This window comes from Vombatus ursinus, unplaced genomic scaffold (genome assembly GCF_900497805.2).
Source record: "Vombatus ursinus unplaced genomic scaffold, bare-nosed wombat genome assembly UNPS02010769.1, whole genome shotgun sequence".
Taxonomy (NCBI): domain Eukaryota; kingdom Metazoa; phylum Chordata; class Mammalia; order Diprotodontia; family Vombatidae; genus Vombatus; species Vombatus ursinus.
Window position 1 is genome coordinate 2,319,068 of NW_020950547.1, and position 12,475 is coordinate 2,331,542.

At 44.2% G+C, this 12,475-nt stretch overlaps 1 protein-coding gene across 2 annotated transcripts in view; it reads right to left on the bottom strand.

Moving 5' to 3' along the window:
• Positions 1-5,825, bottom strand: part of ATP23 (ATP23 metallopeptidase and ATP synthase assembly factor homolog) — a 71,509-nt gene extending 65,684 nt beyond the window's left edge. Inside the window, exons 1-2 of one of the 2 annotated variants that reach the window (XM_027855035.1) lie at positions 5,718-5,825; positions 269-314 (exon numbers count right to left, since the gene is read on the bottom strand). In XM_027855035.1, coding sequence (XP_027710836.1) covers positions 269-314; positions 5,718-5,742 — 71 coding nt within the window. In that variant the 5' untranslated portion in view covers positions 5,743-5,825. The remainder of the gene's footprint in view (positions 1-268; positions 315-5,717) is intronic. The other variant, XM_027855036.1, reaches the window with a different exon arrangement.
• Positions 5,826-12,475: the final 6,650 nt, after the last annotated feature.

Here is a 12,475-nt window from a genome sequence, read left to right on the forward strand (position 1 = left end):
TTCTGAATGTTTTCTTTGTTAGACATGATGTAAGGCAGGTCAGGAGTTTATAAATAAAGCAGAAGATAGGCAGAGAGCCAGCATTGCAGAGAGGCCTCTTCCAACTCTGTGATTCTGTGACTGTATACAGATCACACCCGTCTGTCATGTTTAAAGGGCATACAGTGGTATAAACAGGTATTTACATGGCATACAGTGAGAAATCTTAAGTGATCTTCTGCTTTTTGGAGCCAGGATGTAAAACTGTACTTGGAAAAGATCTGCTTACCAACCAGAACGCCTCATAGCATCCAACAGAAGCTTGACATATGGACCTAGAATGATACGGAGCCAATTACACTAGGTTAAAAAATGCAACGAGTGGAATTACCAAAAAACAGTACATGATGTTATCAAAAACTAAATTACCCATAACAACTAACTTCACAGACTGTACAGAATTTCAGACTGGGAAGGGACCTCACCTGTCTAGTCCAAACTACCTTTACAGATATGAATCCCCTGGACAGAATAATGACCAAATGGTCACTTAACTTGGTCGGCAGCCCTACGATAAATGGGAATCCACCCCCACCCCACTGCACTGTTGGATCACTCTAATTGTTTGGAAATTTCTCCTTACCTCAAGTCTGTATTTGCCTCTTAGCTACTTCCACCCACTTCAGCCTAGTTCTGCCCTGGGGGGGCCATCAGGACAGAGCTAATGCTGCTTCTTCCGCATGACAACCCACCTAGTATTCAAATACAGCTCTCATGTGCCCCTAAGATGTACAGTGCTGCCTTAGAATAAGAGAGGAATGAAAATTTGAGAATACCAACTCATCAATACAAATGTTATTTAGGTAAAACATTGATACCAATACCAAACTCATCTCCAGCAAGAATCCTGAGCAGAACCAGGTGTACTTTTACATTGGTCTGCAGTCAAAAGAATCAAAGGTCTTAAGACTTTACTGTGCATGACATGATTCACGTGGATGGCAAGAAAAGGCAAAGCATGTGATGCGGCTGTTAAAAAGCTAATGCCTGCAGGAAATACAAGTTCATCAAATGAGAGTTCAGGATCCAAATTAAGGGTAGGAATAGTCTCACTGTGCCCGACAATGGTCAGACCATGTGAGCAGTTTTGTGTCCAGTCTGGGGCAGCACAGTGACAAACTGGAGAGGGTGTAAAGGCAGAGAGCCAAGACATGAGGGGCTTGGGACCCACTTCCTATGAAGAACAGATGAGGGAAGGGGAGATTTTAATCTTTCTGAAGAAGACTGAGAAGGTACAGAACTGCTGTCTTGTGATGACTGCCTCATTCACGTCACTATCAAATAATTGATGAGTTGTCATGCAGAAGAGGAAGTGGATGGTCTAAATGCTCCCGAAGTAGAGCTATCTCGTACCATTCCTGCAGAAAAAGACAAGAGAGATGTGGACTAGGCCCTTTGTCTCCCAAAGTGGGGATGTGATCACCCAAGGGAAGGGTGAAAAGATGGGTTATACACCACCCTCCTCCCCATAACTTATCATGGACTCGTCTGCACACAATCATTCCTCTCCCTCCCGTTTAGGGAGGATCCCTCAGATCCTTATACTCAAAGCAGCCCCACACACACAATTCTCCAAGCTCCCCCAGGCCTCAGGCTGCAGCATGCTCATGCCCTGCATCACGGACCCCTTAGTGGCGGGCCCTGCTCCAGGGCATTGGTCAGTGAGTGACGCCCCCAAGCCACGAGCAGGCACATCTTTCCTCCTAAATATACTCCCCTTCCAAACTTCCCAATTTCTATTAAAGGCCCCAACATCCTTCCAGCCTCCTGGCTTCACAACCTGTTATGCATGACTCCTCACTCCCCCAGACCCCACATATCCAAGCAGTTGCTCACTCTGCTCATACCTACCTCCACATCTCTCCGTTTTCTCCTCTCCACTCACACATCCCCTGCCCTAATTGAGGCCATCACCACCTATAGCCCAGACTATTGCTTTAGCCTTAGTTACTGCCATCTCAACTCTCCTCCCCCTCCCACACATCCACCATGCAGCTGCTAAAGAGACTTTCTTAATGCACAGGACTGACCACGTCACTCCCCTACTCAATAAACTCCAGTGGCTCCCAATGACTCTAAGATCAAATGTTATTTCATTGTTATCTTATCCTTTTCAAATTCCATTTTGGTGAAGTCTTATCATGTATGCTATTAGTAGTTTGGTTACAAATTTTTATAATTTATAAATAAGTATAAATATATTGAAGGTGCAGATCCAAAAGATTTTTAGCGTGTGGTCAAAAGTCTGGAGACCATTGCACTAGAACAGGGGTGGGGAACCTTCAGCCTCGAGGCCACAGGTGGCCTTTAGGTCCGTGAGTGTGGCCTTTTGACTGAGTCCAAGTTTTACAGAATAAATCCTTTTATTAAGGGGATTTGTTCTGTGAAGTTTGGATTCAGTCAAAGGAAAGCTAACACACCAGATGCCAATCAGCATCCACAAAGATCTTGAAAGGCTAAAACACTGGGCTAAAACCCTAAGATGAAATTCAGCAGGAAGAAATGTAAAGTCTTAGACTTTGGTTCAAAAAAATCATCTTTACAAGACAAAACAGGCTTAGGCTGCAGTTTGTCTGAAAATGATCTGGGGTCTGGTGGGCTCCTAGCTCAATGCAGAGAAACCCTGAGGGTCTTCCCCTCCCAGTTTGATTTTTTAATTTTATTTTTTTTTTCTTTTCAATTTTTGACTAGATAAAGAGGCCTTTCTCTGCCTCAATTCTTATTAAACCTTAATCACTGAATGGGTGTTGCCTCAGTCAAACTGAGACCTGTTAAAGACCTTAGCTTGAAAAGGCCAAGGTCCCCCATTGCATCCAAGGCCATCTCCAGTCAACCTGATTTATATCTGGCCACTGGACCCAAATGGCTCCAGAGAAGAAAGTGAGGCTGGTGACTTTGCACAGCCCTTCCTCATTTAAATCCAATTCACTTGCACATCATGGCATCACCTCCCTGATGTCATGATCTTCTTCAATGAAGGACAAACAGCAACAGCTCAATGTAAATTAGCAGGGTGACATTATCAGGCCTAACTACCAGGAAATAGAAGGTGACAGGACCTCAGTAACCTGCCCTGGTCAGATCACACCTTCAATACTATGGTCAGTTCTAGGTGCCACCGTTTAAGCAAGGCCTTAATAAACTGGAGACCAGCCAGAGGAGGGCACAACAGAGAGAGGCCGTGAGATACGAGGATCAGTGGGAGAAACTGGGGATGGTTAACTAGAAGAAACTCAGAGGAGACGTGTCAGCTGCCTTCAAGTATGTGAAGGACAATCCTGAGGAAGAGGGATTTGACTTGTTCCATTTGACAGAACCAGAAGCAATAAGCAGAAACTGAGGCAAATTTAGGCCTGATGTCAGAAAAAAACTTCCTGACAACGAGAGCTACTCAAAATTGAAAGAAGATGCACAGCACATTACTGAGTCAGTATGAAAGAACCTGGGTTTAAATCCTTGCTCTCGGGCAGCTAGGTGGCACAATGGATAGGGCACCAGCCCTGAAGTCAGGAGGACCTGAGTTCAAATCCGGCCTCAGACCAAACACTTAACACTTACTAGCTGTGTGACCCTGGGCAAGTCACTTAACCCCAACTGCCTAAAAAATAAAAAAATAAAAAAATAAATCCTTGCTCTCTCACTACCTATGTGACCTTGACCAAATCTCAACTCCTCTTTTGGACTCAGTTTCCTCATCCGTGAAATGAGGAAATCAGATTAGATCTCTGAGGTCCCTTCCAGCTTTAAATCCATAATCCTATACATCAGGAGGTCAGGGATTCCCCCTCATTAGATGTCTTCACGTAGAGGCTAGATGATGCTTGATGAGTATGTTATAGTGAAGATTCCTTTTTGGGCATGAGTTAAACTAGATGGCCACCAAGGCCCTTTCCAACTTTAATATTCTGTGCTGCTGGTTTAAGTTACAAGTTACATATGAGGAAGAAGTTCCTAATACTGAGAGCTGTCCAAAAAAGGAACAGCCTCCATCACTAGGAGATGTTTCAGCAGAGGATAAATGACTATACCCAGGACATTCTAATCATTTCTTCTTTTTTTTTTGGAGACGGGGGTTGGAATAGATGACCTTTGAGTACCTTTCTAGGGAATTATGCTAAGAAAGTGACTAATGTGCCCATTGTTACTGTTGCTGTTGACTCATTTCAGTTGTGTCCAACTCTTTGTGACCACATTTGGGGTTTTCTTGGCAAAGATACTGGAGTGATTTGCCATTTCCTTCTCCAGCCCATTTTACAGATGAGGAAACTGAGGCACACAGGGTGACGTGACTTGCCCAGGGTCACACATCTAGTAAGTGTCTGAGGCTGGACTTGAACTCAGGAAGATAAGTCTTCCTGATTCCAAGCCCAGTGTTCTATTCACTCTGCCACCTCAAAGAAGGTAAAAATATATACACTAAAATATTTGTAGTAACACTTTTTGTGGTTATAAAAAAAAAAAAACAGGAAACAAAGTGGATGACTTGATGGGGCACAATTAATGACTAAACAAATTATCAGACATGAACGTAATGGAACATTACAGTACTGTGACAGACAATAAATACGATGACTACAAAGAAGCATGAAAAGTCATGTGAAGTGAAGCAAAGCGAAGTAAGCAGAGCCCAGCAAACAATATATATAACTTTAATAATCATGTAACTGGAACAAACAGCAAAAAAAAAAAAAAAGGAAAAAGAAATGAAAGTGAGGGCTGTGAAGCTGTAATGACCAAAGTTGGCCCCAAAGAAAACATAAGAAAGCTCTCCTTCCCTTCTTTTGTCCTCTTTAGTGGGGAGGGAAGAGGGAGAAAATCTCATGTGTCCAATTTGGTTAATGTGTTGGTTCATTTTGCCGGACTGTTTTCCCCCCACTTTTTTATTCTTTGTTGTAAGGAATGGTTCCTTGGGAGATAGGAGTGCAGAGGAATATGTTGGGAAGTATTGGTGATGTAACACAAAAGATATTAATAATTTTTAAAAATCAATTACTCCGGGACAGCTAGGTGGCAGTGGAAAGAGCACCAGCCATGGATTCAGGAAGACCTGAGTTCAAATCGGGCCTCAGACACTTAACACTTACTAGCTGTGTGACCCTGGGCAAGTCACTTAACCCCATTGCCTAGCCAAAAACAAACAAACAAACAAACAAAAATCAATTACTCCCCTCTCCAATCCCTAACTAATCTAAGACCTCAGTAACTAGTGAAAAGTGTTGATCTTGGATTCATGAGAATTGGTTTCCAGTCTAACACTGTGTGACCTTGGGCAAGTCACTTAACTTCTTCCTGCCTCAGTCTTCTCATCTGTAAAATGAGGACAATACTGTTGGTGTGAGAATTAAATGAGATGTGTAACCCCCCCATGTAGCGGGACACAGAATTAGCACTATATAAACGTTAACTAGCATTACTGTATATTACTACCACACCTACTCGCTCGGTGACCCTGGGCCAGTCATTTCTCCGGGCTGGGCCTCGGCCTCCCACGCGGCAGGCGAGGGGCCTGACCTGGGGATGGACAGACCCAGCCTTGACCCGAAAGGCATAAATTCGGGACGCTCTGGAGGGACGCCGGGCAGGAGATGGAAGCCAAGGACGTCTCCGTCCTCCCCACCCCCCGCTGCGGCCACCGAGTCCCACCGGCCCCGTGGCCTTTGACCCCCAGGGCCGCCTACTTCGATCCAGCGCCTTGAGGAGCATCAGCTGGCACTTCTGGTTGTGGGTGAAGAAGCTGGTGGCGAGGAAGCTCCGCTTGGCATCCGGCAGGCGCTCGGGGAAGACCTGGTAGGTGAACTGCTGCTGCTGCTGCTCCCGCTCCCGGTCCCGCTCCCGCTCCCGCTGCGGCTCCGCGCCCGCGCCCGCGCCCGCGCCCTCCATCCGCACGCCCGGCCCGGCGGCAACGGTAGCGGCTCAGGCGGCAGCGAGGCTCCCGCCGCCGAGCACCTGACCGAGGGCACGGGGGTAAAGGTTACCGCCAGCCAACCAACGCGGCAGGTCCTGCCCGGGCGGGGCCGCCCTGAGCCCGCGCCCCGCCCCGGACGCTCACGTGACTCCCAAGCCCCGCCCCGGGAGGGGCCATCCGCGAGGGGGCGGGGCGCGCAGTGCCCTCCCACATTCCCCGGTGGGCGGAGCTGCCCCGGGGCTCCCGGAGCCTTCTAGGGACAGAACGAATTGGGTTTTGGTTTGGGAATATAATATGAAATATGTTTGTGTGTGAAATATGTATGATGTAATATGAAATATTACACATATGTAATACGTGTATATGTTAGGTATATTAAATATAATGCAATTTTTATATGTAAAATAAAGTTACTGGTTTATCCTTCTTGAAATGCATTTAGTCCTTTCAGCCCTGCCCGGTTTAAAATGCAAGGGCCTTTTTGCGGGAAGGAGGGAGGGGACACCCACACCACTGGTTTTCAGAGGTGGTATAGGGGGTGCAGTAGACAGAGCCCTGAACTTGAAGTTAAAGGATGGGGGGGGCGGGGCTGGAGTGTTCCATTTTCAGGGTGAGCATTTACACCTCAGAAATCGACAAAAACTACAAAATCAGAGCTTGATTTAGTGTTTTGTTGATTGGCTAGACGTAAGAAAGGGATGGAGGAAACGTTAATAATTCAGAATAAACAGAAAAGTGTGTGTCCTGTGTATAGTCCCAAACACCACCACCATCACCACCACCACCACCAGAGCCGGTTGTTAAATATTTACTTGCACATCCTCAGTTTACTCAACTGTAAAATAAGGGCCTTGGTCTCCATGTTTCCTAAGGTCCCTTCCAGCTCTAAAAGTCAATACAAGTCAAATCAAGTAGAGTCAACAAAAATGTTTTAAGGGCGTGCTATGTACCAGGCACTGTGCTAAATGCTGAGAATACCCCTTCCCCCCCCCAAAAAAAGACAAAAGACAGTCCCTACTCTCTAGGAGTTCACAGTCTAATGGGGGAGACAACATGCAAACAACTGTGTGTACGTTGGAGATAGTCTCAGAGGGGTAGCACTAAGATTAAGGAGAACTGGGAAAGTCTTCTTGCAGAAAGTGGGGCTTACATTGGGATTTCAGGGAAGCCAGGAGGCAGAGGTGAGAAGGGAGAGCATTCCAGACATGGACGGCGGCCAAGGAAAATGCTCCGGACCCCCCAGATGGAGTCGTGTTTGAGGAACCTCACGCATCTCAGAGCATTTGGGAGGAGTAAGATGTAAGAAAATGGTTCTTCCTGGGTCCTTGCAAGGCATTCCGTTTGCAATGTCTTATATGTATTTGTATGTATCATTTTATACAAGTAGGGTCAAACTCTTAAAAATTGTCATTAAACTGCAATTCTGTACACCACAATAAAGAGCATATTTATTGAAATGTTTTATTTATAATATTTTAAAAACAAGGTGCTTTCAGTGTTAACCATATCAAGTTTAAGGGGTAGAAATATGGCACAGTATACCTAACTATACTAATTAGAGCTGTAACTCTAGGACCTCAGGCACTGAGAGAAATGGCTGACCAGATTTGAAATTCTGTGGGTGGAAAAAAAAACTGGGATTTTGCTCAACAGATTGGAGACCACGATGGGAGGGGGGACGGGAGGAGAAAGGTCAGCTATCAAAGAACCAGAGTCTCTTGTGAGAGATTCAGTTTCAGCACAACTGGCAATTACTCATGGGGTCCTGCCCCCATTCCTAACCTATCCCCCAGTTCCTGGCACACAGTAGGCAGTTTTTTGATTAACTGATGGATTGAATTACATGAAATAGTCAGTACGATCAACCTTTTTCATCGATTTAGTTTTTTCTGAATGAGTTCTCACAGAAAAGGAAGTGAAGAAATGCTAGGCTGACTCCTTTGGAGCAATGACAGACCTCACAAAGGAGGCCTTGTAATGTTATGGGGCCCAGATCTGTAAATCCAGCCCAAAGCTCTCCTGAGCTCCAGTTCCACATCACCAACTGCCTATTAGATACATCAAACCAGATGTCCCAAAAATATCTCAAATCCAACATGTCCAAAACAGAATTCGTTATCTTTCCCCAAAATCTCACCACCTTCTGGATTTCACTATTGCTATTGAAAGGAACCACCATCCTCCTAGTTGCTCAGGTTTATACTGTCTGTGTTATCAAATCATCACCGTCCCTCACTACACATATCCAACTGGTCTCCATACCTTGACAATTCTACCTCGAGAACATTTCTCATACCCTTCCTTCTATACCACACAAAACTTATATGTTCCATACTCTATCCAAACTAGACTACTTCTATCTTTGCTGAACACACCTTGCTTTTGTTTGCTTCTATTTGAAGTCTCATCTCCCCATCTCTATCTGCAAAAATATTAGCCAATCCCTAAAGCCCACCTCAAATCACAACTTCTCCATAAATCTTTCCCTGATCCTAACTGGAAGTAATCTTTCCCTACTCTGTGGTCCTTTCCTGCCACTTAATTACATACTATATCGTATTACAGATCTTTTAAAAAATCAATATTGCTCTTTCAAGTAAGTTCCTGAGGATGTCTAATATTTTATTCATCACTGTACACAACTTGGCTCATTGGATTTAGAGTTTATATGGATCTTAGAAAATATCTAGTCCAAAGACCTTGTTTTACAAACGAAGGAAGGCTCAGAAACATTAAGCAGCTGCCCAACTCATGCAGGCAGCCAGTAGGTCTTCAGAGTTGATACCTGTTCTCCTTCCATGACCCCACCTGACACAGTGCTTTGCACAAAGTGATCATGAAAAAATGTTTGTTGAATGTGTGTAAGTGTATAACCTTAACATCACAAGGTCAAAGAGTTGGAAGAGAACTTAAAGATCATCTAGTCCAATCCCCTCATTTTACAGATAAGGAAACCGAGGCTGAGAGAAGCGACTACAGTGTGAAGACCGAGGTCTTCAGAGTATAAGTCTAGTTATTTTTCCACTATTAGTACTTTGCACAAAGTAATAGCTCAGTAAATACTTGTTGAATGAATCTAAAAGGATAACCTTGAAGATATGGGTTTAGGATCAATAAAGATAGAATTTCATTCAACAACATTTGCCAAGGGCCCGAGTGTATAAAAATGGATCTCCAAAAACCTGATGTGGTCCATACTCTCAAAGCACTTGTAATTAGACAGCATACAACATGTAAATAAATAAATGTGATAAAAGGTGAAAAGTTTTTGGAGCAAAAGAGAGAAGCACCAACATGTTTTAAGAAAATTTGGGGCAAGAGAGATGACTTTCAGCTGAGGGGATCAAGAAAGTAAAAGGAAGACTTCATGGAGCTCCTTCCAGACCATACTTTACATCCCATCCATCACCCCACCAAAGAACCAAGACCTATCCAATGAGGATATCTTGCTGTCTTCTCTATTATTACACGTGTTCCTCACCACACACTCATTCCCCACTTTCCACCTCTTACTCTTGCTTTGGGAACAATAATGAATAATTGCTATCATCGCTACTGGAAAGGGTGTGATAATAGATTTGTCCTATAACTTCACTAATAATTCCTGTGACTCCCCAAGTCAACAAGTAAAGCCAACAAGCATTTATGAAGTACCTACTATGTGCCAGGCTCTGTGCTAAGTGCTGAGGATACAAAGAAAGACAAAAACAGTCCCTGAAATCAAGGAGCTCACATTCTAATGAGGAGACAATTTATATACATATAAGACATATACAAGGTAAATTGGAGGTAATCTCTGAGAAAAGACCTCCCTTCCCTGGCCCCTACTCTCCGATATATTGTATTCCTTTACTAAAATGTAAGTTCCTTGATGACCAGGACTGTCTGCCTTTTGCATTTGTATCTCCAGAACCTAGCACAGTTCCTGACACATAGTAAAGAAGCCCTTAATAAACGTGTTTGTTGTGGCAGAGGTATCTCCTCTTTAAACTCATGTGGTAGACCACCACTAACAAATAAATCTACCACAACACAAAAATTATAGAAGTAAAAACCTAGGGTTTTTTATTATGCTTAAGCACAGATTCAGGATTCAGAAAAAAAATAACTTTGAACCAAAATTAGGATTCTAAGAAGGTTTTTATAGACAAAATTACATCAGAGAGACAGAGAAATAAATTCTTTTACATATGTCAGTCTTATACTTTTTTTAGGATATAAAAGTTAAAAAGATAGACTCATAATCCCATACTTCCTTCAAAGTCATAAAAATTGAACATGCCTACAGAGTCAATGTCAGGTAAATCCCTCCACAAATAATTAGATCAGTTTGGGATGCTCAGACTCCACTTTGGCTTCTTATCTGAAGAATGTCAAAAAAGTCTTCCCTTGATTCTACCATTCTATGAGTCAGTGTTTGTCCTTCGTTCTCGAAGAGGACCATGACATCAGGAAGGTGATGCCATGACTTGCAAGTGAATTGGATTTAAGCGAGGGAGGACTGTGCAGTCACCAGCCTCACCTTCTCCTCCAGAACCATCTGGGTCCAGTGGCAAGATATAGATCAGGACAGTTGGAGATTGCCCCCTTCCATGAGTCAGATTTTTAGCCAAGTGAGGTTAACATTAGTGGAGAAAGAGTCCACCAAACATCTTTGAGAAATGGCATAAAAAAACGTAATAAAAGGAAGATGAAAGATTCCCATCACAGTTTCCTCATTTTGATTACAGAGAGGTCTACAATACCTCTCTTGGATCACATACTTATAAAGCGGAGTGTCCACATTGTTATTGTTATTGTTGTTCTTTGTCCTTCATTTTCAATGAGAACTAATGACATCACAGGGTGATGTCTCGACTTCTGGGTGAATTAGATTTAAGTGAGGCAGAGTTGTACAAAGCTGTCAGCCTCACTCTTCCAGAGTCATTGAAGTCCAATGGCAAAACAAAAGTCAGGATGACTGGAGATAGTCCAGGATGCAGTAGATGATCTTGGCCTCTTTGATGTCTGACCAAGCACTAAGCACTCCAGAGTGCCCACTTTGGCTACCTTCATAACGGTCATTGGAAGAAATTATTCTCATCCACCCCTGGGGAGATGGCTCTTCACATGCTTGGGCTAGACATCCCACCAAACTCACTAATGGGTGTGAGGCCCATCAACTACCCTCAACCTGATTTAGCCCATCTGCTGAGATGGTTTACTGGATGAGGTACTACAAACTTCCATCTTCTTGAAGCTATAGGTGATAGCTGAGTGTCAGGTGGACACCAAAGGTGTACGAGCACCCCTAAAAAGAGCTGGGCAAGCCCTTACACCAGAGGTACTAGTCCTCCTTGAACACCCCATACACCAGGCAGAGAGGAGAAAAAGAAGAAAGTATATGGGCTACTAAAAACCACCTTTCGGTTTTTCCTGCCTTTCTTTTTTTGCTCTCTCTCTTCCAAAAAGGCCACAAACCTGTCTCTCCTCTTGGGCAGGTCCCACCACCGAAGCCCCAGGAGCCCAGAGCAGGAGGGCATAAGGGCCCCAAAGTGACAATGGGAGAGAAAACCACAGAGGGGAAAGAGGAGTGGAGATTCTTGACAGCCACATGCTGCAGACCCAGCATGCACCCAAAGAAAGCCAGAGGCACATCTTGGTAGCAATCAAGGGACAAGTCAAGAAGTTGGAAGAGCATACTCTCTTTTGCAGGAGATGAGAACAGTTCCTTAGCCACTCAGGTGGGAGGATCAAGAAAAGCAGGCAAGGGGCAGCTAGGTGGAGTGGTGGATAGAGTCAGAAGGACCTGAGTTCAAGTCTGGCCTCAGACCCTTGATACTAGCTGTGTGACCCTGGGTAAGTCACTTAACGCCAATTGCCTCACAAAAAAAAAAAAAAAGCAGGCACGGTATGGCACCTGGGTCTCAAACAAGACCCACTTAAAAGCCCCAAACCAGGGCAAGGGGAAAGAATGACCTCCCATGCACCACCTTCCACCACTCTACCTCACTACACTGAGGCAACCACATTTAGAAAGCTGCACCATCTCTACAGCTCACCAAAGCCCCCCACAAGCCAACAGGCCCCCAGAACCAGGTCGATTCCAGGGGGCTCCCTGATCATATCAGCCAGAGAAGCAACAGACAGGCGTGTCCACATTAGAATTTTAGCATATACCTCTGCAGACAAACATAAACACCAGAAACATTAAAGCAAGAATAATACAGTAATGATCATCAATATTAAATAATATGAGGTCTCGTGATCCAGGTTGCTTCTATTTCAGATGTCTATTTAATCAGCTAATTTCATTCTTGTGTCTTAGCTTTCTCACACAATCATCTAATCCTGGGAAACATTTTCCCTTGGAAATTCTGGAATAAGCCTCATTCTCAGGGCAGTTCTGGAGTAGACCTTGTTCCCAGGGTGGTTCTCAGAGATGTTCCTCCAAGTAAATCCACATTCCCTGGTTCCAAATCTCTCACAGAGATTCTAGAGCATCTCTGCTAATGCTGCTAAAATCTGCTAGGATAGACCTAACAGTCTCTT